The sequence below is a fragment of the Zosterops lateralis genome (assembly GCF_965231275.1).
Source record: "Zosterops lateralis genome assembly, chromosome: 10".
NCBI classification, from domain to species: domain Eukaryota; kingdom Metazoa; phylum Chordata; class Aves; order Passeriformes; family Zosteropidae; genus Zosterops; species Zosterops lateralis.
In genome coordinates this window covers 4879625-4906172 of record NC_139770.1, presented here as the reverse complement: position 1 = coordinate 4906172, position 26548 = coordinate 4879625, and the positions used below count along the sequence as shown (strand labels likewise).

The 26548-nt window shown below is 41.4% G+C and overlaps 1 protein-coding gene across 3 annotated transcripts in view; it reads right to left on the bottom strand.

Annotated features, from left to right (window-relative positions):
- FNDC3B (fibronectin type III domain containing 3B) overlaps window positions 1-26548 on the bottom strand; it is a 187141-nt gene that overhangs the window by 40154 nt on the left and 120439 nt on the right. For all 3 annotated transcript variants that reach the window (XM_083868442.1, XM_083868443.1, XM_083868444.1), the window contains exons 7-17: window positions 26216-26274; window positions 20037-20194; window positions 17712-17771; window positions 14767-14905; window positions 14390-14443; window positions 6600-6724; window positions 4229-4403; window positions 3513-3599; window positions 1739-1877; window positions 1139-1210; window positions 517-635 (exon numbers count right to left, since the gene is read on the bottom strand). In XM_083868442.1, the coding sequence (XP_083724568.1) occupies window positions 517-635; window positions 1139-1210; window positions 1739-1877; window positions 3513-3599; window positions 4229-4403; window positions 6600-6724; window positions 14390-14443; window positions 14767-14905; window positions 17712-17771; window positions 20037-20194; window positions 26216-26274 (1187 nt within the window). The remainder of the gene's footprint in view (window positions 1-516; window positions 636-1138; window positions 1211-1738; window positions 1878-3512; window positions 3600-4228; window positions 4404-6599; window positions 6725-14389; window positions 14444-14766; window positions 14906-17711; window positions 17772-20036; window positions 20195-26215; window positions 26275-26548) is intronic.

Below are 26548 nucleotides of genomic sequence, written 5' to 3'. Positions count from 1 at the left end.
TCTTAAATGAGAAAACAACGTATCAAAGCATGAGGAATAAGTGTATAGGTACTGAAATGAATTTAAATCAAAGAGGGGAATTACAGGAATCAGGGTCTGAAAAAAGGAACTTAAAGGATTCAGCCATGTGAAAGATAATTGTTACAACAAACTATCTCTTTCTGCATCTCCAGTCAATACAGGGTCAAGCACATAAAGTCTGTGACCTTTTTCAAGCAAGTGGTCACATCAGATAAATATGATGGTCTTTTCTAATGTAAATATAAACAACTATAGATTGTTTTTTAGGAAATCAAATCTCACTAAATTGCAGCTTGCTGAAAAGAAAATTATGTACACACAGAAATCCAAAATTCAGCAACTTGCAGCATGAGATTAACTGCAATCAGTGTAGTTTTACTGTACTACAGGGAAAACATTCCCTTTCTTTTGAAAGCAGAAGTATTTTACCAAAATTAGCAGATAAATTTCTAAAAAACATAAACCCAATAGTCCTTACTGTTAGGTAATACCCACCTGACTGTGTCCACCAGTGCTGATACAGCACGCCCGGAGTTTATACAAAGTGCCTGGTTTCAAGTGAGTACAGGTGTATTCTGTAGCTGAGCCACTGTAGGCCACTTCCCACTGATTTGCTAAAAATAAGATACATCCAAGTTTAAAGAAGTGCAAAGCAACACATTTAGGAGTGTCTAAGAGAAAGGAAAATCTTCAAATGTTCCACAAGTAATGTATTTCGGGAGAATCATTCGTATTGCTGTGAATGCTATTTCCCACTTGAAGACATAACACAGAGACATATATGAAAATATATATACTTACAAATATAAATAAATATGAGTATTATATATAGTGTATAAATGTGCAAGTATATGCACACAAATAAAAATATTTCTGGATTTAGACACACAACCTAAAATTCTGTCATTATTAGTAAAAAGAGGATACCTAAAAACCCAACTACAACACCTTCCCAAAATCCAACCCCAGCTCACCCAGGAATCCTGCAAAGTACCTAACTCTGTTCCAATCACATTATTAGGGCATTAATGATAATAACAATAATAAACTTAAGAGTCAGGACTTCCACCTAGTAGCCACAGTGCTTTGAAATTGAGATAACTTGTGTCAAGTTTACCTTCTGGACTTCCTTGAGAAATCTCCAGCAGATACTTTAGGATTTCTGAACCACCATTATCCTGTGGAGGATCTGAAAAAAATAAGAAAGAATAGGAGTGAAAGATAACAAAACAATTACCAAACCTGTTTCTGATCCAGCTCCTTCTCCAGAAACTTCTCCACATTAACTACACCAGGTAATGTGCAGCAAAAGTGGGTGACAGACATTTGTTTTCAGCCTGAATCAGAATAAGGCTGCTGGATAATAATGATCCAAACAAAATCTATGGAAAAAGCACTGCAAGAGAAGCTGTGTGGAGGTTTGCCCCATTAATAAAGGAAGCAGCTGGAATTGGACATGAAATGGAGAGTGAAAAACCTGAAGATGAGCTTGAGTGCGAGTTAATCAAAACCAAAAACTTTTTCCTTCTGAACACACAAGAGCCTGTACACACCTTTTAGAATATTAAAAAATTAAGCTGTCAAGTTCCCCAAACACATTCAACTTTGGACTGAGAAGTAACATGAAAAATCTAAGTTCTCGCACATATTTACACCACTTTATTTAAATTTCTTACGACCCTAAAAAGCTCTGCTACAGCAATCTGAGCTGGCTTACCCCACTTCACACTGAAGCCATGAGATGTTATTGGCCCCTTGATCACAGGTCTGGTTGGAGGTCCTGGCCTGTCTGGGCTGGTTGTGCAGACCAACACTTCGCTGGGAGAACTCTTCCCTTCCACGTTGGAAGCAAACAGCTGAAACAAAACCACGACAAGTTTGCCCTTGTTCACTGCAACTGCTTTTCTGGCAGTTCTGCATCAGCCCTCCTTCATTAATTGAACAAATAGAAAGTATGTCACATCCCATACTACCCTGCGTGGGGTAGTAATAACAGATATTAAATTGTCATGATGTTTCTTTACAAATAACAGTGATTTCTTCCCCTCCCTCCATCAGCAATAGATCATGACATGTTTAAGAAAAAAGCAGTGCTGGTTTCCCATTTGAAGAAAAAGTTCTTAAAATAACTGTGCCAATTTGCAGTATTTTTCTCATAAAAGAAAAATAAGAGAACTGTAACAATAACTTTGCTGTTTTTGTTTTGGAGGTATTTCTAACTGCTATTTACAACAAAGTAATTCAGAGTATCAGTAATCACAAAATTACAAGTCAGATCAAAGTTGTGCCTATAGCCAGTGACAACAGGCTACAAATTTGTTCTGATATCAATGCAGTTTTATAAAATCCATGTTTAATTTGAAAGCAGGGCTGCAAAGAAGCACTAAGGGCTCTCTTCTCTGAGCAGCCACAGCAGCCTTTACAACACTAAGCTAAAAGGCATCATTTCAGAGTGACAACTCAAAAACTTCCCAATTCTTTGGGTAGTTCAGGCAGCTTCACAAGGTTTTCTGTCCCAGAGGGCAGGAAAAGAGTGTTCCCTGTGAGGGTGGTGAGGCCCTGGCACAGGCTGCTCAGAAAAGGTGTGAATGCTCCATGGACAGAAGTGTTCAAGGCCAGGCTGGACAGGGCTTGGAGCACCCTGGGGTAGTGGAAGGTGTCCCTGTCTGCAGCAGGAGGGTTGGAATCAGGTGATTTTCCAACTCAAACCATTCTATGACTCTATGATTTTTTCTTTTTGTTGCTCCTGAATACAGCAAGACCTAGAGAAGCCAGGTGTTGGCCTCTCACACAGCTTCTGGCCATCTCCAGAGGGACATCACACTCGGGGTGGCACATCTTGTGGAGACATTGCAGGGAACAGTCAGAGATGGATGGACAATGGCACCACAGTTGATCCTGGTTAAACCCCACTGCCTTCTCCTCAACAGCAGCACCCAGCACTGTGCTGTCATCAGAGAGGAAAATGACTGAACTTGGTGTTTGCAGGAAGCCTCCAGAGTATCTCTCAGGGGCTCTGCATTTATGAGCATCAAGACCTGCTAAAAACCAGCTCCAGAACCAGCCACATTGACATGTGAGAGAGAAAAGCTTCAGTCTGTGGCTGCCAGGGGAACATAGGCCTCTGTGCTGGCTGGGCACCTGACAGTGTTGGCTGCATTCTCTGCAAGTGAGATGGGATTTGTCACCAGGGACCAGGTTTTTGGGAGCAGTGCAGCTGAATATGGCCACCACAACACCCTGAGATACACTTTTATAACATCCTCCCACATGGTACTGAGAACTGTGATTGTTCCCCAAAGTCTGAGCAACAGTATCTCCTGTGTGATAAAAGCAGAAATACAACTAACAGTTTAATATATTAAGTCACAGTATAAAGCAAAATTGTATTTGATGACTCAGTTTTGGAGGGAGCACTAAAGGATCCCTTGTAGTGCCTGGAAAAAACCCAAAACAGAAAACACTACAAAATAAGAGGAAAAAGACTTTACCCTGAATTTATACTGTGTGCTTCTTCTGAGATTCTTCACAGTACAGGCTTGCTCCTCTCCAGTGTACTTTGGGTGAAACACGCTATCCTAAAAAAATACAAAACCAAACAAATTCCCATAACTGAGGAGTCTGAGAAAGTGTTCCTTGTGTTAGCCTGTACCTACAAGACATTATAACAAAGGGGCTTTATAGCTGAGTGCTTTTTAAAAATAAAAACAAAAAAACCAAAATATATAATATATATATTAACATTGATTATTATTACTACTTTTAAATTGCAAGGCCATAATACCTTTTCTTTAGAAGAAACATGTTGCAGCTGCCTAAATAATGTAATTTTGCTGCAAAATAAACACAAAACCAATTGTGGCAGTTGAACCTGCTACAGAACTGGAAGTGACAGATGACAGAACACAAACCCACCGAGGAGCAGCCAGGAGGACATGGCAGACTGACCCAGCTGAGGACAAGCTGCCCTGTATCTCTCAGAATCCTGTGTGCCTTTGTTAGTAATCATAGATGACAGCAGAGATTTTAGCTAAGGATTCCTAATTCTGCTGTGCAGCAGAGCAAATCACACAGCTCCATCCTGCCAAGTACCCAGTACTCCTGGAAGGCCCTCCAAAGCAGCACTCCATGCTTCTTCCCAGTGATCTCCAATTAATAAATCTAAACTCAGTTTAAGCCCTGCACTTTATAGCCACACAGCACTTACATTATCTTCTTCCTGAATTTCCAGGGTGTAGGAAATCACTTCCTCTGGTGTGCATCCCTCTACTTTATTCCACTGCAATGAGATCCACGTCACACCAGCCCGAATGAGCCGTGGTGCAGAAGGGGTCTGAGGAATATTGCCTGCAGTGTAGCAAACCACCTCCTGGCTGTACCCACTGCTCAGAGACAGAGCAGAGAGAGAGGAATATTAAAAACAAATAAGCAAACCTCCAAACACCCCCCAAATAAACAAAGCAAACAAAATCAAAAAACCCAATATAAACAAACAAAAACCACACAAAAAACCGCACCACAAAAACACAAAGCTAAAGGAAACCTAAACCTCAATGTACTTAAAGAAGTATTTCACATTTTCCAAAGATCTGGACAAAGTTCAAATTTCTCAGGTGGAAAAGATGAACACAGAGTTAGGAAATGCCAAAACTAAGAATAGAAAAAAAATGCAGGATAACGTGTCCTCACAGTCATTTTTACAGATCTCACCACAATAGCACTGGAAAAAATATTTGAATGCCTAAAAATACTAACTTGGTATTAACTGTGGAGGAAAATCTCATTTAGCAAAGGGGAACTAAAGTATAAGATATAAAGCCTCAAGTGTTCAACTTTTGGATGTTGAACCTGAGATGTGCAGATTACAAATTCTATAAACTCTGATCAAGCTCTCAATGGAAGGTGACATTTTTCCAATTTTCAGATCTGTTTCCAAAGTACAAAACAACTTTGTGCCTTCAACTCACACCATGAACTTAACACAGAGAAAAAGCCAGATCTCCTTATTCCAAATCATCTTTCTCAAAAATAACCTATTTGTTGCAATACACTTGTATTTAAATAAACCACCTATAACTAAAACCCTATCAAGACAAAAATCATCACACATGGTGAGTCCACAAGCATTACAACAAACCAAAGCCATCTCGTGACATGAAGTGTTAGATGACATTATCATGCCTTCATTTTGAGTGCTGTCTATAAAAGTAAAGCACATGTTGCTGGTGCTTATCTCACAGATTAGCACAGAGCAGCTGACCATAAATAGTTTTTAGCTCACTCCTTCCTCAATACCCTGAGGGGAGAGAAAAAAGGGAGAAAGAACAAAAAAAAAAAAAAGTTGGTGGGGGGGAAGGGGGAGGAGTGTTGAAACATGCACTAAGGTATTTTAAAAATCTGCAATCTGGCAAAGAAAAGAGATGCCAGAACTGGGAACTCTGCACAAACCCAGTTCCCTTCCAGTTACACTCAGCAGCTCCAGCTCAGCCCCCCTCTCTCTCCACATTGAGTATTATTTCAATGAGAAGGGAATTAATCTTGGGAGAAGTTGGGAAAAGGGACTCTGTGCACACATGAGTGGTCTCATTCCATGTCAGGGAAAACACAGGAACATGAATAAAGAAGTTTTCTAAAGCTATAAATTACTGAGAGTCTTGTGTTTCAGAAGAGAGAACAATGCAGGAGTCTCCCTCCAGAAAACACATTGTTATATACCACTGGTGTTTCTTTTGTGTCCTTGTAATAATGATTAGATCCTGTTTAGCTAAGCAGGACAATAAAGGAGTACACAAGGGCACTGAATGTTTGGCTTCTTCACAGCTAAACCTTTCCTGGCCTGCTCTGCTTGCCTGAGCACAGAAGCACACAGCACAATGTCTCTCTGGGCACACTCTACCCCTCAGCTGCAGAACATTTCATCCCAGTGCTCCCCAGCAGCTCCCAGAGCATTGAACTCAGTCTGATTTCTCACCCATCTTCATGTGGGTGCATCAGTTCATGTGCAAGGAAAAGCAGAAGTTAAACTTCATCTTTCAGTGCCTGTCCTTTCTCAGTCCTGCCTGTCTCTCCCTTCTTTCCCACTCCATCAGCCAGCCCTGCCAGTGCTGAAGAAGGAAGGGACTGTACTGCTGAAAAGAGACAGAAGGGCTTTGCTTTAAACCAGAAAAATAAATATATCAAGATTCCTTTCAAAATCTGTAACTCAACTTCCCCTTGCTTGTTTTTCTTGGTTCACAGAGGTCCCTAGTGGGAATTTTACATAACAGATGTATTCTTTTTGTATTAGGAACAGACCACAAGACACCATTTAACACCTCAAAAGGAGCCTATCTGCTGAGGCTGATCTCATCATGCTGAAGATACACAGCAATTCCCTGGGGAGGTGAAGGATATCACCAAGGAAAGCGTCACTTACCTTGAAGCATTAATAACAGAGCAAATGTCAGATATTTACCTCAAAACCATGAAGAGAAAAGAAACAAAAATCCCCCAGAAATTCCTCTTTATTCTGGCATTGATAGGTGAACTTTTCAAGTACCACTTTTTCTGTAGAAAGTGTGTTTTCCTGAGGAACTCACCTAGTACCGATGTCGTTCTGGGCCGCCAGCCGGAAGGTGTAACCCAAAGCCGGGCACAGCTTGGTCAGCTTGCAATGCTTCTGGCTCCCAAAGTAACATTCTCTGAAACCACTGTTCCTCTTTCCCTAGAAAGAGAGGAGGAATCTGTCATCGGATCGCTATGAAACAAAACCATGCCAGGCTCATTTTAAAAGGAGCTGTTAAATGGTATCGGAATTCTGTGTTTTCATAAAGGAAGCTGGGCGAGCACTGACAGCACTGCTGTGCCCTGAAAATCACACAGATCAGCACAGTCTGCCTGCTGTCACATCCTCTCCTTCTCTTCCTTCTTGTAGTTGTGAGATGTGTCTACAGCTCCAGCTTGAAGGAGCTTTATCCCAGGAAATTTATCCCAATCACAAACAAAAAGGTGGGAAAATTTCGAGTGAAATGAATCTCTGAATCTACTTGGTCACAGGAGCACGGGCAGCCAACACTTCTCTGCAAGCACCGTGCATCCCTGGCTGAGATTGTTTCAGGAATTCCCTATCCCACAAGAGGGCTCTCGCTCCCCACGGACCAGCACAGCCAGAGCCAGCGGGACAAGCTGGGTGTGACCTTCCCTGTGCTCCCCGGGGCAAAATTTCCTCATCCTAGCAGAATATTCCAGGTGCCGGGTTCTGCACCCACCCCAGTGCCCGGAGCACAGGGCATGTGATGAGTGAAGAGGGTTTGTAACTTCGTTAAGGGAGTTGCTTGCCAGGAGGATGGTTTATGGGAGCTTCACATCACTGTGACCTGGAGCAATGATCCATCCTGGCAAAGACAACACCAGCCAGCAGCCCAGAGGGGCAGAGACACTTCTCCAGCTCCCAAATACTGCCTCAGGTATTGCTCTGTACCTCAGCACAAGCACACTCACAAGTTCTCTCCCCCACCCCATTTAAAACAAAACCAAACCCTTATCAATCCATCCCAGCTTGGTACATCCTGGGGCAGAAATAAAGCCCAGCTGTTTGCAGGGCAGAGACCTTAAAGTAACAGGGAGTATCTGGACTCATTCTATGCCACATATGGAAAACTTTCAGGAGAAAGGGCATGGACTGCTCAGCTCCTCGTAAGTAATAACTACCAGAACTGAAGCAGTTGAAAGGAGTTTTAATTGCAACACTCATTTACAAAGTTATTGGACAGTTACATTAAGCACACCAGAATTGAAGCTTGACAAAGCACATCCATGGGCTCTAGAATGTGCAGAAGACAGAGTTATTTATGCCCATCTCTGCAACTTCTTCTGACTGAAAAGCTCTGCTGATCCATTTACCAGTTTTGGCAAGTGTTTATACAATTTTTAATTTTTATTTTACTATCTACAGGGGCATCCCCCTCCGAGGCCAACAGCCTCACCTGCTGTGCCTCCTTGGGCTCACTCTGCCCTCTCACACACCATTCTCCTCCATGCTCAGAACTTCACCACTAAAGATCTCAAAAATGCCTGAGTGGGACATGCATTTTTCACTGGCCTGTTCTCCAGCCCCTGCCAATTTCCGCTGCTTCTCCCTCAGACTGTGACACAGAAGGAAAAACTCCCTGAAAGGTTTGTAGTGAATCTCTAAGAATGTGTTTATCAACTCAGAAACAACCACACAGACCTCCAGCACAGCACAACAATGTGGAGGCACTGAAGGGACATTGAGCACACAGGCAAACAGCCAGAAGTTTTATTTACAGTGGGAGTCTACACTTGTTCATGTTCTAGAACTCCTTTACACACCATCTCCTCCAACTTCACCCACCTGCTTCAGATGTGGCATTACTGCTCAGCTCAAGAAAATTAATCAGTGGAATTGGAAAAGAATCATGAAACTCAAAGCAAAAACAATTTGTAAATGAGGAAAATCTTTTCAGATCTAAAAACCCTAGCCATAGAGGGCTATGATAGAATTCCTGGTTGGAGAGTTCTATAATAGAATTTCTTTAGGACAAAATTAACAGGTGAGCATACTTCTCAGCTCAGCAATAATGTATTTAAAATGCAGACTATACAAAACCTAATTAGAAACCTTATGTTTCAGTAAAATATCCATTCATCAGTGCAGCACTACTAAAAATAGATTTTTTCCCCTACGCAAACTCTCTTTTACAGGTTGAGTTGCCTTAAATTAATTTTTCCTCCACTCTTTAATGACTTCACTGCTTATAAATAATTGAAAACATTGAATTTATTTTGGATTTCTGTTTAAAAATGCCTTAAAAAAATCATTTTCCTATGCTTTTTTTTCCAAGAGAACAAAGTGACCAATTGCTAAGCATGTGGCCAATAAAATGATGCTGGCTAAAAAGGGAAATCATGGAAAATCTCACCTATAGCACAATGCCTGAGCTGAGAGCAATAGGCCAAGCAAACTCTCTTTTGTCAGCCTGGTTGGTCAAAACTTTGCCAAGATTGCCAAACATTTAAGGTATCCTTAACTTTATAATAGTACAAACCCTGATATTGTATATATTTCTCTTCTAGAACTGGTATTGTACATTCCCCAGACTCACTCAGAGACCAACTGGTATTCAGATTACTCAGACTGGCTGGTATTTTGGATTCTATTGGCACTAATTGGAGAGGCTGGCCGATATTTCTAATTATCCTGGCATTAATAGCCTGGAAATAGCCTCTCCGCTCCTTCTCTCCCAAGATTTATGAAAGCACTAATGCTGGCATAATTATAGACAGGAACAACTGGCAGGCTGGTACTGGCTGCCACCCAAGAGTCTTACAGCTTTCCCAGAATCCTTCTCCCATTCTTTGTACACTCGGCATCCAAGTTTTTAATCCTTCAAATAATGTTTCGTAAGTTGCTTAAAATACACTGTATCATTTCTGCAAGGATTTGTAATCCCCAGATTTCAGAGGGACAGCGCTGTGGGACTTCCCCCCAGCCTGGAGAAGTCTTCTGTCTTCTCCAGGCCTGGGTTCCCTTTTCTTCTCCAGGACAGCCCACCCTGTGATGGACCATCAGTGCCTATCTGAGGAAACAAGACAATTCAGCTCCACAAAGCCATTCTGAATTGCACAATGCTCCAACACACTGTTTAAACACAATTAAGAGCTCTGCCTGCTATTTCAGCAATATTTCAAGCTGCACACTCACTTAACACAGGGTGCTTGATTGTCTTTGGAGACTGTATTTATTGAAGAAAGGATCTGAGGTTTGAAATGGGTTTTGTAGACTGGGTTTCCTTGCAGCAGACCCAGTAAATAAACACAAAAGGAGGAAGGGTACGGCGATACAGGAATGGAGCACAGTCCTGCACAAGGAATGAAGCAAAGCTCAGCTCCACATCTGTGACCAGGATGCAGGACTGACATCTGCTGTGGCCACACCAGCATTGGCTTCTGTGTTTGGGCCATGTTGGCAATAAAAAGGAACAGACTGAAATTCAATCTGACACAGAGCTGTGGAGCAAACTGTCAACAATTAGTGTAACACACCCTCAGATCTCTGCAAAGCATTCACTGTGCCAGTTATGCAAGTAACTGAATCTCCTCTATACACAAACACTTAGAAGGCAGCAAAGGACCTACAAAACATCCCTAAATTACACACAAACCCCAATTTTAGCCAAGGCTCTCCTGTTGCATGTCTCAAAGGAGTGGCACAGCCAGAGAACAAACTCAGAGCCCAGGTAAGTGAACAAACACAAACATGGAGCTCTCTGTATCCAACTCTGCTGGATCAACACTGAGATGATGCCTGGCTCAGATTATCAGCTGGAATAAACAAGCACATCTCTGCTACCTCGAGGAGTTTGAAACTTTGTGGTAGAACAAAATTATTCCCATTTATCTCTATGTAAACTTCATCATTAACTATCCATCATCAAATCATTAAATAGTGTGGTATTGTATCAGTCTCTCTCTTGAGTAAATGAAAATGAGCTGTTTACTGGGTAAAAATTAAAGCTGCTTTGAGTTCTACACAGAACAGGGACACACACTGCATGAGAGGGATGTCCTTGTCTCTGGCTCAGGAACATTCCTGCCCTTTCCCATCCAGAATGAATAGGATACTCTTGCTATCCATATACACAAGAGAAACATTTATTTACTACCACTTAATCACACAACAAGCATTTCACATCTAATTAATAACAAAGGGCTGGTTCTTACAGCAGTGCCAGCAGCATTTTTCAGTGCAGTTACAGTTTACTGATTTTGATGAGTGCTGGCATCAGGGAAAGCATCACCTCCTTTACAGTAATGTTTTCTGTTTGGTATATTTTTAATGCTATTTTTTCCCCTATTAGCTTTTTGCTTACCCTGAACAATCAATCCTGGCACCAAGTCATCAATTGATTAGTTCAGGTTTGTAAGTTCAAAGTTCAGAGCAAAAGAGCCAGAGGATGAAGTTTTCATTAATTACTAATTTTAACTGATTTTATTGCCAGACAACTAATGCATCTGTGGTGCAAGCATGTTCCAATCCCAGTGAAATCCAGAATACTTGAGACAGGGCCTGATCCTTTCTTCTTTACAGTAACTTGAAATTTTCCTAAGGTGCATCCAGCAGAGCTGAGTGACAATTTGGTGAACTGATCTTTTACTCTCCTATTAAAGAATTAAGTATCTTTCATAGCTCTTCGGGCATTTTAAGAGATAACAGTTTGCTAGCAAGGTATTACAATTCTAATTCAAAGACTTGGGTCAGTAAAGGGAAAGCATTTGTGTTTTCTAACTAAACATGTAGCACCAGTTACATTACGAACCATTTAATCCAAACTAAGATAGAAAAACGTAGGATAACTGGAACAGTACTGACAATCTTTCAGTACTGAAATAGTAATGGAAATAGATACTGAAAATGTACTGACAATCTTTTAGTCTGCAGGTCAGGAAAAGCCCCAAAGCTCAGAACTAAACTGAGGCAGCAGCTGGGTAGGGCTGCCACAGCAACATATTAAGCAGTATAACCTTCTAGAATTTCCCACCTCACCTAATCCTGGGCACTTCTGCTGCCACTTTCCAGCCACAATTCGCTTTCTGCACGTGCAAGTGATGCCACCTACACTCCTGGGGGCACTTTGGATGCTACAAATTGTGCCTCTGCCCCCTAAAAACAGGAGGAACCAGTTGAGATACTGCTGAGCATCTGGCTCACTCTGAGATCTGAGCTGTCCCAGAGACAGACAGACACCCATGACCCCCCAGCTGGGAGCACAAAGGGGCTGCAGGAGCCCCTCCCTTGGAAAGGTAACTCTGCTTGGGCTGGGAGAACACACTGGTGTGACTGGGACACAACTGGAAGAGTTTGCCTGGATGCCTCCACCCCTCTCCACACCTCCCATGCCTGATGCCAGCTTTGTTTCCAGAATCTGATCTGCAGCCTTTGCACAAGAGCCTTCCAGGACCTGTCTGCTGTGAGTGTGGTGAGGGCTTTCCACACCATTCTTTCCTAGGAAGGGACTCAATTTCCTAGGCAGGCTGCCACTTTAGGGTGTTTTTCCACCTTTATCATCTGACAGATTTCTTGCTCTCTGCTCTTGCAAAGCCCTCTCTGCTTTGTAGCCACGATTTAATTTCCTTCTGATCGCTAATTTTCCCGTGTTTGTATTTTATCCTGTGCCTCACAGCTAATGAATGCTGCTCTAGCTGAGATCTGGCAGCATGTTCAGTGCTGTCTGGCAAGCCTTCTCCTGTGCCTTGATGTATGTATTCCTTGATTTCACCAGGACACAGTGTGGCCTTGTGGGGAAGGCAGTGCTTTTGCTTACGTGGAGTTTACACAACCAAGAGCGAGGCTACGGGGCACTGCCAGTGAATTCTCTTTTGTACCTGGGTGCCATAATTCCAGGAGCTAAATGCACTTCACGTCAGAGGCATAACCTGCCATGGGACAGGGAAAAGTGAGTGCAGCAGCCTGCCAGCCCAACACTGCATGGGATGAGGCTCCTGCAAACCCAGGCACAGCCAGCCTGTATCTTCAGACTGTCCCCTTCACAAGCTTTAATAGCAGGCTTTAATTTCAGTGGCTTAAAGTTGCATTTCTGTCTCTTATCAGAGGAAAAAAAATCTTAGAGAAGCTACACCTGTGGTATTAACTGTCTCAGAACCTGACAGCTACATTTCAGCCAAGAGTCCTGTCAAACCATTGGAGATGTACCAAATTAATTTGTGCAGGGCCATTATTCTTTCATCTGTGCTGGCCAGCTATCCATTATAATCTCAGATTTCAGGGCTGTTACTGAGAAAACAAGGTAATTAAAACAGGTAGAATAAGGGAATCTGGATACCTTAATTTTTTCCCATTGGTAGGTGAACTACCCTAAACCAAACTGCTTTTGTTCTGTGAAAAATGGCTGTCATAACCATTCTTTCTGAAGACAAAACACTTATTAAAGAGTTTGAAGGACAGAAGGATTTTAGAATTGCCCTGTATATCTCTAAAATTACACCTATGCTCCATGTAGTCAAAATTAATATTACAGTATTTGCACTGTAATAATTATCTGCTGATGGTCCTTGTTCTGACAAGACCTTCTGTAGCTTCCCTTTCCCTTGCAGGCTGGAATCATCCATGTTTCCACTGCTCTGGGCTGCTCTGTTCCTTCAGCTCCAGGTTACTGAAAGCTTTGGAAGAAATCATAAGTGCACAATCAAGGTGTCATGGGTCTAACAGGATCATCCTGGCCCATCCTTTTGGAGAAATCTCATCTTTATCTCCTTTCCCAGACTTCAAACTCCCCTTTTTTCCTTCTTCAGTGACCTTTGGCTTTCCATTATGTGCAGAGGGACAGCAAGTCATTCTGAAGTTATTGTTCAACTTTAGTTCAGGTTCTGAGGGTTTCCCATCATGCAGACCCCTCCGGCTGTGACACTGCATAGAATAAATGTTTGCACAGTTTGAGCAGTTCCAAACACCCAACATGTAGCAGAAAAAGCAGGGAATGTGTTACTAATGCCATGGTGGAAAACTATTCATAACAGAATACTCTCTTTAAAGTATTTTTAGGCTACAAAAGACCTCAAAAGATGTTTCTCAGACTTTACAACCAAACACCCTTTCACACTCTTCATTTCCCGACTCATGACTTTTATTTACATGTTGTCCAAGCCCTTTCTGTCACCCAATATTTATTCTTTTCCTTCAGAGATAACACTCCCTGACTCATGCTTTCTGCAGTAATATGGCTTGCACAAAGGAAAGGGGACAGAAATTAGGGGACAGAGGGAGGACTCACAACAACACACCTCCAACAAATCCTGCCCCATCATCTGTCAGGGCACTCTCCCAACAGCCCAGAGCTCACTAACCATGGAAGATATTTAGGAGAAAACGTCTTTCCTTTTGTGTCTGGAAGGGGGCTAATTGCCACTATACAAAGGACACGTATTTTGACCCTGAGTACATTCTCTGCAGACAGATCTGCAAGATCATGGCTCTTCTCCTCTAAGGCAGGAACAAGTGTTTATTCTGCACTCAGCAGCGGAAGAAAGAGATCACGAACAGAACTCTAAGATACATCACAAGTAATTAAATAGTAAGTGACGTGAATTAGCAAATAAAGTACACCAAATGAGTGAGAAAAGATTTCAGGGGTACAAAAACAGAACACTGTCTCCATATAAAATACACTGAATGGAAAGTTTTTCCCTCGCTGCCTCTTTCACCTTTCCAACTCTTTACCTAATGCCATCAGGATTTCATTTTCCCATTTCTACTTTCTCCTGTATTTAATTACTTTTCTTTACTCAGCAAATCCTTGTAAAATCTGAGTGCCATTTATTTGTGTATTTATTTCAACTAGTTACTACTTACCTCATCCCACTCCAGAAGGTAGCTGGTGATTTTTGAACCATTATCAATGGGTGCCTACGAACAAAAATAAACAAAAGGTGATTTGGGAAATAAGAGAAAACAGCTTCACCTCCCCCAGGCAAATGACTAGAGTTTCAAGTGAAACCAAAGCTTTGCACATGGCTTGGCAACCTCTTAACGATGCCGGAAAGAAGCTGGACATAATGAAACACATACATTTTAAAAGTCAGGTTGGTGCACAGGAAGGGATTTGTCAGAGTACAGCAAGTTCAAGTCCCTTACTGAAAAATGACTGTCTCAGCTTTGCATTATTTCCAACATTTATGCTCACGGTCAGTACTTTTTCCCTGCTTTTGCCCGACCCAAGTGTTACCTACCTTCCACTGTAAGGTTAAGGAGCTTTTGGTCCTGTGCGAGGGTTTGGGTGGGAAGGGACACTCTGGTGCTGAGCTGTGAGTGGTGAAGCTTACTGGCTCTGAGCAGGATCCCTTTACTGAGTTGTACATTGCATATACCCTGGAAACAGTATTCAAATGGGTTATAAATGTGCTGACAGTCCCAGTGGCACTGCCTTGGCCACAGTATTTGACTACCAAAGCACCCACGATACCATCCTCTAATGACAGGCTTGTCACAGACCAGTGCCCATCCTTACTTTACTTCACTTACACAAGAATGCAAAAAAAAAAAAAATTACAGCAGAAGAGGAACAGTGTTTTGTGCAAATATTCCCACAGACTATTGAGTTATCTTCATTATCCTTCCTTTCCACCAGTATTTCCTTGCCTACTGCCAGGCTTCCACACACTGTAGTAAAATCCTCCTTGAAATACAACAGGAAAAAAGGTATCAACTTTAATGCCTGGTTTACACTTGATCCCCATGTACCATGTTGAGTGCAGGTATCTGCTGGGTATCTCCTTCCATGGGTACAATTTTCTCCTACATAACTCAGGCATCCACATTTAGTGGACCTCCATGGACTAGAACTAACACAGGTCAGCAACATTGCTGTGATAAACAGAAAATCTTCAAAGCAAATTTGATCTCAGGCAAATCCTCTACATGTCAGCATAGAACATGCAATACCAAATAATATTGAAAAGCAAATAAGATACAGTTGAGCACTTCCTCATGAGGTGCTTTTCTCTGAAAAAGTAATGATGTTATTTTTTTCCCTTCACATTTTCCATGCAGCAAAAGAAAAGTGCAAATTGGAAGTCTTCTACTCAAAAAAAAAGTTCAGGCCATGACCAGACAATGACCTCTGAGCTGGCTGCAGCTATTGTGTGCTTGAATGCAGAGCTAAAGAAAGGGCAATTTCTAAATTTGTTTTCAGTAGATAAGAGTAATTTATGTACAATGGCCACCTACGTAGAATCAAACCTTCTCGGGGAGGCAGACAAGAACTGCTCTGATGGTGCTTTACACATCACCTGTTAAGCAGGCAGGAACAACAAGAAATGCAATTAATTAATGGAGTCTGCATCTGGCAAGTGGCACATGTGTGTGCTGGAAATGAGCTTGGCCCTGGCATCCAACACACACCACAAGGGAAATAAAACCTTGTGAAAACGAGCTCAAGGGGCATCTTCTGCAAGCCACTGAAACACTGAGCACAGCCAGCTCTGAGGGCACCAAAACAATACACCTGAGGGGAAGCAGGTGGTAGTTGAGAGCAAACCAGGTTGTTCCAGGTTGTCCCAGGGCCCAGCAGGGCAGCAATGAGCACAAGCACCTTTTCCAGTAGAGACAAAGCCCTGAGAGATGCTGCCAAGGTCAAGGAGACCCAAGGCGATCTGCCCAGTAACTGCTGGCCCCATAAATTTCTTTACTCAGCAGATTTATTTCTTCACAGTCATTAATACATAATGCAGTTTCAGTGAAGGAAAAAAAAAAACAAAACCAACCAAAAAACGATAGTGGAAAGCAAACAGGTGCTGTTTCAGTGTCAGCTCGCTCCACTACAAACGGTGCTGCTGCTTTTAAAGTCTGACTTTGGTATTTAGTCACTCCTTTTTAAACAGAAGCTATTGTTAACTTTTCACAAATGACCTGTATTTTGGCAAACCTGCAAGGAGGTGGAGGGAACTGTAGGCAGGGAGGAAGAAATAAGCCAGGACCTGGGGCAAATACCCACAACATCCCTAAAACTGACCGAGACCTCAGCCCAGCTGTGCATGGTGACCTCTCTGATGTTTGAAGTTGGCTTCAAAAGAGATGTTCAATGCCCAGAAGGAAGCTCAACAGTGCTTTACAACCTTCTCCTTGTTACCATCCCTTTGCTGCTAAGGCCAAGACTCTTGCCCCACTCAGGAGCTGCATCTTTTCCTCATTTGTGAAAAGTTCCTTCTAGTCTTGGACTCCTACTTGAAAAGTTCACTTTAGGACTCCACTAGAAACAATCCTTAAAAATAAAGAATCTATAGTATCAGAACTAGATGGACACATTTTGGTGCTGGATTTTTTTTTTTCTTTTTTTAGAGGTCAGCAGCAAGGTGTTTGTTCTTCAAAGTTTTACAAACAGGAGCAACCTTGATGTGAAACAGTGTGCCAAACCTAGCCCTTGTCTGGAAAAACAGAAGGGAACAATTGACAGGAGTGAAAGGATGTTTTTTTTTAAAGGACATAGAGTATAAGTGAACAGGATGTAAACTCAAAGCCTTTGTTCATAAATAAAGTCTTAAAAAAAAACAACATGAGCAGGTAACACAGTGTTAAAATCATCAGAGAGCAAAACTAGAATGTGTTAATAAACGTGCAAAACACACTTTCAGAATCAAAGAGAAATATGTTATGAAAACACCAACACAGTTCAGTGTAAGTCCATTTTTTCTTGGAATAAATGCTGAATAAATAAATAATTGGAATAAATCCATCTGACTATGGTCAGATGGATCCGTATTCAGCAGATTTACTTCCCAAAGCATGGCCTACTTAAGAAAAAAAAGCGTGGAGCACTTTCAGTGTTCATGTTACAGGAACTAAGAAACACCCATTGCTTGAATCAAATTTTTAAATGACTCAGATATCCTCCTTTCATACACAAGCACTTCCAGGCCTGTTTTCCATACAGAAATACCAAAATTCTTTTTGTCTCTTACTACAGCAATGACAACAACATGATATCGTTCAAAAAGCACTCTCATAGTCCAAGATAAAATCTATGATAAAATATTTAGAAACCACTGGAAAATACACCTACAGAGGTTACCATGAAATTCTTGAACTACACTGTATATTTACTTTAAAATCTTTCCCATGTATTCTCACAGAATTGAAGAATTTATATTTAAGTGGCATTCAAATCATGGTAACTCACCTGACGTGATAATCTGTTGCTGGCCTAAGGTCCTTCAGGTGATATTCTAATTCTTCTCCACTGTAGGAAAGAAATTCAAACCCAACCAATCAATAAATTACGAAAAGCAGCGTCACACTTAGCACAGCTAATGATTTTCTAGTGATACAACTTGAAAGAAGAAAAATAATCCCTCCGAAGAGAGACAGTAGCAAACCACGCACCAACAATTTGTCAACACACTTCACTTTTCTGGAAAACTTCATAAAGCTCCATATGTACAGAATTTATCACACCAATTTATTCAGTAAACTAAATATATGGGTTTATTGTGTCTTACATTCTGCTGATATTTGTATAAAGCTCATTGTGGTTTTCAACTCTCCCAGAGCTGAAAAGAGCGAAACCCAAACATTATTGTTGCAGTTTCTGCATATTCCCTATTCAAAATACTTTGTATAAAGTGACCCATTGAACTTCAGAGGAAGAAGCAGAGTTTCTTATACAACTGTTTCACTTATTGCTTTCTCCTCCAGCACCATGCTCCCTGTGAGGACCACAGCAAGGAGACATTTAATTAACACCCAAACAGCTGGACTCAGCTCTCTTTCAATACCAAGACAACTTAACGCAAAGTGTTTTAGACATTTTAAGAAAAAAAACCAGCACACAATCTATTAATTTCAAAAGCAGCCAACATAGTTAGGGCTATTCTTTTTCCTTCTGGCTTGTTTGCTGGTAAATGAACACTGGGCTCAGTCATGTGTTGCCAAATCTGTGAAGATTAAGGTACGGGTCAGTGCTTAATAAGTAATAGCCATCTCATGTAAGAGCTTGGCTTATTCATGATTTTAATAAAATATGGGAAACAAGAAAGCTCACAATTTAGCATAAAGAAATATTTCATAGCTAGCTGGACAAATACAGGGAGATGGCTCAAAATCAATAGAACAAAATCCACCAGAAAGCACATGCCTGCTGAGTTGCCAGAAATCCACCAGAAAGGCTTCTATTTTTTATTTCATACAATACAATGCTCTGCAAATTCAGTTTTCCACCTCTGAAATGAGTGCACCTCCTCCCAAAGACAATGCATTCAACATATTGCAGAGTCTCTTTTGCCTGTAGTAATAACAATTACTGCTGCTCCTGATGGAACATACCACATCAAGCTAAAGGCTGCACTCTGGCCAGCAGCAGGAGACACATCACCATCAGCAGCTTTAAAACAGATGCACAACATTTCATAACCAGGGGAAAATGTGCAGCCATCAAGCACAAGAAGTACTAGAAAGTGTCCTCCCCACTTTAAAAGCTCAGCAGCACACACTTGACTAGGGAGATGCTCACACTGGCTCACAAACAGCTGCTGCAAATGCCAGAAAAAAAAGAGTAAAATCAGGCAGCCTTTCCCTGGTTAATTCACCCTTTTTGTGTTATCCAAGACCTGCCTCCAGCATACCAAGAGGAATACCCTAATTCACAGAACATCTTAAGAAAGGAGATGACTGGGTGTCAAGAGGTAATTCCTTAAATGCTCTATCACCTGGACTTTATTTAATGAGATTTGGGAAGGATTAGCTATTTCACAATAGCCAAGGTCACATCTCCAAATTCTCTTTCCTAGACGTCATTAGCGGGGGAAAGAGAAAGGCATAACACCATATGTACTTGATCACAGAGTGAGCTCAGAGGATCACTGCAAGGAGACACAGAGAAATCCCTCAGAACTTTTACTGAAGCCTCTGAGAGCCAAGTATTTGGGTTTTTCTGGGGAGCCTCTGTAACCTACTGACTGCTGTACTCCCTCCTCTGCTCATCTAAGACACTACAAAGCAGCAGAGCCCTCGCATTTTTCTTGTTAGCTGAAAATAACAAGATTTTACTGTTCTAAATTCTGCAAGTCCACACAAAGCTAGCCCATTAGGAAGGCAGCTCTCCTGCCTGCAATGGTGTACACGAAAGGTTTTGACATTTAGCATAAAAGAAAAAGTAACCTTTTCACTGGCAATGGGAGTGACGGCATTGCAGGCAGGATCTGCCACGTGCCAGGGGGGTGGGACAGGGTGACAATTAGGGACCTTGTGGCATGCACTCCACCAGCTCCCTGCAAGCTCCTCTGGTGAGGAAACAGGATGGTCAAATGGCCCTTTAGTCTGTGACTGATGGCCATGCCAGCATACACCCTGAAAAGCTCAGAGAATTTACTCCTAATAAAACCAGAAAAAACAGGATGCTCCAATGTGCCTTACCTCTGTGACTGATGGCCAAGCCAGGATACACCCTGAACAGCTCAGAGAATTTACTCCTAATGAAACAAAAAAGTCTAAAACTGATGGTTTTTACCTGTAAATGATCTTGTATTTTCCATCCCTCCCTTTATCTGATAAGGCAACCTCGTAGGTACAGGTGTAAGGCAAACCATTGTTGTGTCTATCTGCATTGAGAAGGCCAGTGGGAGGTGACCAAGAAAGCAAAACCGTTCTTGCTTGAATATTTGTAACCTGTAAAAGAAACATCAGTTAATCTGAAATCCAAGGAAAAACCACTATTCTGTAAGCATTTGCTTTTCTTGCTTGCACCTTCGCGATCAGTTTCCTGCAAAATGGAAATTTCGGAGCTAGAGTTGAACAGTAAAGGGTCAGAAATTATCAACAACACAAACAAAGATTCGTGGCAAAAAGTGATCTCTAACAGATGAGGAATATAGAGAGAGGTTCCCAGTGAACTGGCTCATCACTGTCTGAGCATCCAGCAAAGGATGCCTCTGGAGGTACCTGGTAGCCATTCCCAGAAGGGAGCTGGAACTAAGTGGAACAAAGACTTTAACCTATAGTTTGTTTTATACACCATTATTATCCTAAAGCTTTTGCTGGGGAGCCTTTTCAATGAAACTCTGATGGCTTTTTCAGCCATCCTGTTCTTTCTTGCCACTTGAAACCACAATTACTCAACAGCAAATAGGTAGAAAAACCCAATTCAACCTGAAAAGTTATGCTGGCTCAAAAGCACAAGGGAAAATCATAATGGAAGTCCAACTTGTCAATTAAAAACTACACTGCAAATCAATTACTTTCTGCCTTGATAGAAGGACTGTGTGTGATCTGCAGTCACCACTGAGCGCAAGAACTCTGTGGCAGAGGGGTGAGGACTCTTCTAATAAAACATGGAAAAAGTACCTCAAATTCCTGCACGAAACCAATTTTATCACCCCACCAGTGCCACTGTATCCTTCTGGAGAGGCAGGTTCACACAGCTTACAGAACCAGCATCACCTTGCTCACCAGCAGAGCCACTGGCACATCAGCTGCACATAGCAACTTCCCAGAGAGGAGCCTACTCTTATGAGGCTAAGAAAGAAGAATAAAAAATCCCCCCTGCCACTGTCTCAAAGAAAACTAAATAAAAAGCAGTAGCTGCACTGGTTATCTGGGAAAGGCAGCACATTTTCACACAAGCTTGCTGATGTATTCCAGGGAAGCTTCTAAGTCTCAAATGCTCTGCCACCAACTCTCCACTTTCCATCATGAAAATAATGGTGTTTTTCCTTCTTAACTGTAGTGAATATATAAAGAATATTCTTTAGTTAGCCTCCATATGGAGGAATCAAATTCTGAGGGTTTATTTTCTTTATTTTTCATAAGCAACAAATTTCACTGCATGTATAATTTTGACAGATTTTTGCAACACAAAGAGCAAGATGTTGTTATTTCAGAAGGTGTAACATGAATACTGCAGGTGCTCAGTTACACATTTTCTAACTTTTGTTGAGATATGTGAAACCCCTTACCCACAAATTACTTGGGAATGAAGCATTAGCAACCAGCTTTTAGGGACTGTTTGTTTACAAATCCAGTTTCTGGATACCAGATATCTTTATATAATGGAGAGTATTTACCTTCTCACATGGAAACACATTGCTTCCAGCTGATGAGCACTGCAACTATTGTGTCTGATACCCAGATATCAACCAGATTCTTTCTGAGCAAGTCATAAATCCATTTTTAACAGGCTGACAAGCAGGTGACACCATGAAATGTCTCATCATAAACACCATGATCTCAAAAGTTAGAGATTTTAATTTATAGCAGCACATTTAAGCCTTGCCAAAAAAAAAAAAAAAAAGAAAACTTGTTCAACCTAATGTGAAAAGTAAGTTTTAAGGTAAGAAGGATTAAGTAGCATCAAGTTTTCTTTGTAAAAAACATGGACAAGCAAATTATTTTATTTTAAAATTCTTGCTTTCACAGCGTTTTCTTATCGTATTTTTCTGATGCTATGAAATCAATGTTGATTTTAAAATCTTGGAGCAGTTAACTCTGATACTGGGTAAGATACCTTATAAGAATCTTGAATGAGTCAAGTAAACAAGTAAGTTAATTTCTTTGAGATATACACACACATGCATGCAAATGAAATGGTAGCAAAGATACTTAAAGAGCTAAAAATCTGCATTTAAAATAATATTTTGATCAAAAATCTGATTAACTAGATCCAAATAGATTTTAGGGGTTTTTTTTAACAGGCATTACTACTATGCCAGCTCAGCCCATCAACATGCAGTTCCTTTTATTATGGAAATATGCTTGCATAATTGTTTTTCATAAATTCAGACAGACTTGGAGCTGGAGGCATGATATCCTGCCAATGTTCTATTGAAATGTTTTTCTCTATGACTACTCCCGAGGACACACGTATATATTCCACATACGGCAAAACTCTGGCCCTCCATGAACTGCAGCAATCTGCAAAAAGTTAGGTCTTGGTTTTCTCAAAATAAGAGAAAGTATCTTGTGGGCTAACTGCTAGAAACTCTGAAGCCAGCAAGCAGAGGATGAAAGTCCAGAGGCAGTTGCTAAGCTGCTCCAGCTACACATGAATTTCAGAGGAAGGAGCACCCAGAGTGGCTGCCTTGGAGCTCGTGGGTACACAGCAACTGCTGCTGGAGGTTTAAAAATAAACACCAGAAATTGTTGAATACCAGCTTTAGCTGCACTGAGCACACACAGCAAGTGTAGGAAAGCAAGTGAGGGGTCACTGTCTGCGAGATAAGTCAGAAAAGGCAAATCTACTCCCTCCCTGGGCTGAGCACGTCAGCTGGGAATGGATTTATTTGTGTGGCTGGAGATAACCCTATCTGCTGCTCCCTGACCAACAGGCTGATACTCTATCACAGTTACCTGCCAATATCTCCTTTCATGGCCAAAGCCACCACTTAGTATGCCCAGGAACTCCTACCTGGAGCAGGAAACACTAGCTTTGCTGTGAAAAAAGCTAAGTTAAATAAATGGGGTTATGATATGGTGAAAATAAGAAGCAGGCACTTGTAAAACAGTTCAGTATCTTTACCTCCAACTTTTCTAATTTACACAAACACCTTTCCAAAGGTACAGACCTGGACCAGTCCTCTCCATGCTGTGAGAACAGCCCAGCTACCACCACAATGGTGGGCTTAATGCCCCTTGTGAACTTGCAGACAGAAAAACACTTCACCATCAGTAAAAGCCAGCCTATTGTTCATTAACAGTGCACTAATTCCATCTGACAAAATATAAGCAGCCAGAGCATCTCTTCCCAGGCTGGGCAGGTAAATCTTTATGCTGCTTCCGAGTTCTCCCAGCCTGCTTCATCTGTCCCCAAAATCCCTGTGCTTGCTTTGAAGAGGGCTGGCTTGGCCTTTTAGCTGAGACCTAACAAAAGATTCTCCCACAAGGAGTTCTGTAGGTCTGGTGAAAAGCACAGTTAATTAGTTTCTGAAAACTTCTCAGTTTACACAGTAAATGCCTCCTTTCTGCTCTATCAAAACTCAGTGGTGTAAATAATTATTCCATAAAAGCCCCTGGGAAAGAATCCAACTCCTGCACCACTTCAATAAGGGTACAAGACTGATGAGTATCGGCCCTTCCCGTCTTTCAGGTAATGAAAAATGTTTCTGTACAACTTTCATTATCTTCCAGATTCCGGGTTAGCATTCACAGGCATCGTGTGGTTCAGGGGCTCATTGTATGTGTGAGAACTACACTGCAAGCAACATTCATTTACTCCCTCGAGGGCACAGTTTGAAAGGCTTGGGGGTCAAATGAATTCACAGTTATTACTGGGTTGAGATTCTGCTTTTAAATTATGTCTCTAATCCTGCAATTTTAGGCAAAAAAAACCCCAGTGATTAAATATGAGTTTCGCTGCAGAGCGAGTCAGCGGGAGCAGGCTGCCTTTTGGAAAGCCAGGCTGATGTTTGAGCTGTGGTTTGACAGAGCCCTGGTGATTCCCCACGGGGGGTGATGTCCCCCCCCAAGCCCCTTGGCTGTGGGATGCAGCCATTTCAGATACCCAGAGTGAGGTTTCCCTCCCCTCACCGAGGTATTTGTTTCAGAGAATGCTTACTTTGTCTGTGATAATGTGAATTAAAAACTTATTTCAGTTGACACAAAACCATGGGGGGTTAAAAGCAAAAAGGTGCCTCGTAAAATTCTGGTTGTTAAAGGGACAAAGCTCTGATTAAATTTACAGCTCAGCTGCACATCTCTCAAACAGGTAACAGTATCTATTATTGAAAACAGACCTTTCATGAAGTAATAATTTTTAAAGTGTGTGTATTTTGTACTCAGAGAGGTACCTGTGTGATCCAGACACCTCCCAGTGATAGCTGTCCTGCAGGAGCTGCTCACAAAGCCAATCCCTTGGGATGGAAGAAGCTGCCCACTTGGACAAACCAAATCCTTGTGCTGCAGATACAGCATCACCCACTTGTCACTGACTCGCCACTCTGCTCTTTTGATTTGCATAATTTCTTCCTTCACTGTTGTTTTCCTATACATTGTTTTATTTTTAACTTGTATATGTGTAAAGTTTGCCAAGAAACATGACCCAAGATGATTATTTATGCATAATATGATATATTTCTATCAGATGTAATACTGACTACACACACACAGAATCATTCACAGCAATTAATGATTTGTGAGAGTCCTGTGAGTTTAATTACTCACAAATGTCAAAGTTGCAGAGAGAGAATAATAGATAATCCCCAACATCACCTCAGTAAATGTCATTATTATTGAACCAGCATTTGCCATGGGTTAGATTAAAAAAATAAAATATCCTATTTTTGGTATGATTAAAGGAAGACTATTTTTGTCTTATTTTTGGGGGTTTTTTTGCTTCTTTCCACTTTAAAGGCACTGGTTACCATAAATTTAATTGTACAAATCTCAGAATCCTGCAAATTGCTCTAACAGCTTCTCTTCTTACCTTGAAAGATAAAAGTAGGAAACAACACATTTTTCTTGTCAGCTCTCTGGATCTTTGTAAAAGCACCTGGCTGTGGCTATTGACCAAATCAGTAACATTCAGGTGGTCCCTGGTACAAAAATATTGACTCCCTCTGTACAACAAACGAGCCTAATTCTGTGCTAAGTGCACTTTCTTCTCTTCTGAGCCCACTTAAATACTTCTTTTAAGTCTTCAGCTCAGTATTGTCACTTGTTTCCACACACAGTGAAGTGACTTCTCTCTTGTGAACAGGAGCTCAGGCTGATGTTTATCATCTCTGCAGGCCTGGCTTTGAACCAGCTCCTGCCCATGCCAGGACACCAGCACCTACTGATGGAGCAATTTAAGACCAAACACCTTTTGTATTTATTCAGAACAAAAGCACCCATCGGAACAGAGTCCAAAAAATAAAACTCAGTCTGTGCTCATGTCTGGCCCTCCCTGAGCTCTGCCACTTCTGCAGCCAAGGCTCCCACTGCAGAATATCTCTGTATCAGCCTCTAACAGCTGCACCAAGTCTTCCCATGAGCTTTCCACCATTGTTTTTTATTTATTTGCTTATTTGTGCCCTATCTCTCCAGCTGGACAGAGAAAAGTCTGGAGAGTAAAGGAGATAGGCTGTACTTTGGGATTTCTGTCTCCCTCTGCCCCATGACTGCTTCTTCCAGTGCTGGCTTGGACTATTCATACAGACCCACAGTGCTCTTCTGGCTCTCATTTGACACACCAAACTAGAAAAGGGCTTACAACCAGATTTATTAATAACCTCACCTGACTGCAGTCACACTCAGCATTAGGGTTACTTACAGAGTGATTCAATTCCATCATAATTTACGGGCTTTTATGGCTCAGACAAACAGACTATAGTAATTTGCCATTGAATAATAGAATTAGCTTAATTTAATCATGATTAAAGGCATAAATTGCTCATGACAAAATTAAACCCAGAGGAGAGGGAGTAAGAGCTATGCAAGTCACCCCAGTGCATTGAGTTCCCCAGTACAGTATGAATACTGGGAATTGTCCTCTGCAAACAGACAACTGGTGCAATTCCTGGAGTGGGCAGAGCCCTCAAATACCCATGAGCACAAAAGATTCTCCAGATTTATATCCCAGTAAAATGAGTCAGTGGCAACAATCTACTAAGGGAAAAAATCAGAGGTGCTCCCCTGTGAAATCACCAGTATGTTGTTACACAATCCACTTTTCACATTTGCTATTGTACATTTGTGTGGCCATTTGGGATCACATACCTGTGGTTTCTCCATTCCAGAAAGAATGTCTTGAACCCTTTTTGCTTCTGAATCAAATTCTGTAAAATAGAGAATGTGGGAAGATGAAGAGAAATAAATTACCAAAATTAAACAAAAAATTCAGTTACATCAACAATTCTGTCATAATTTCCAAATAGAGGAAGGAGACAGACAGACAGACATTACCTGCATATGAGCATCAGCTGCTTTGTGAATTTAAGGCATGCAGTTACATGGATTAATATCACAAAACATTAAAAGAGAAAAAGGAGGGAACGAAACTTCCAATAATTGCGGATATCCAGAAAGGTGAGACTATTTGTAGAGGTGTCC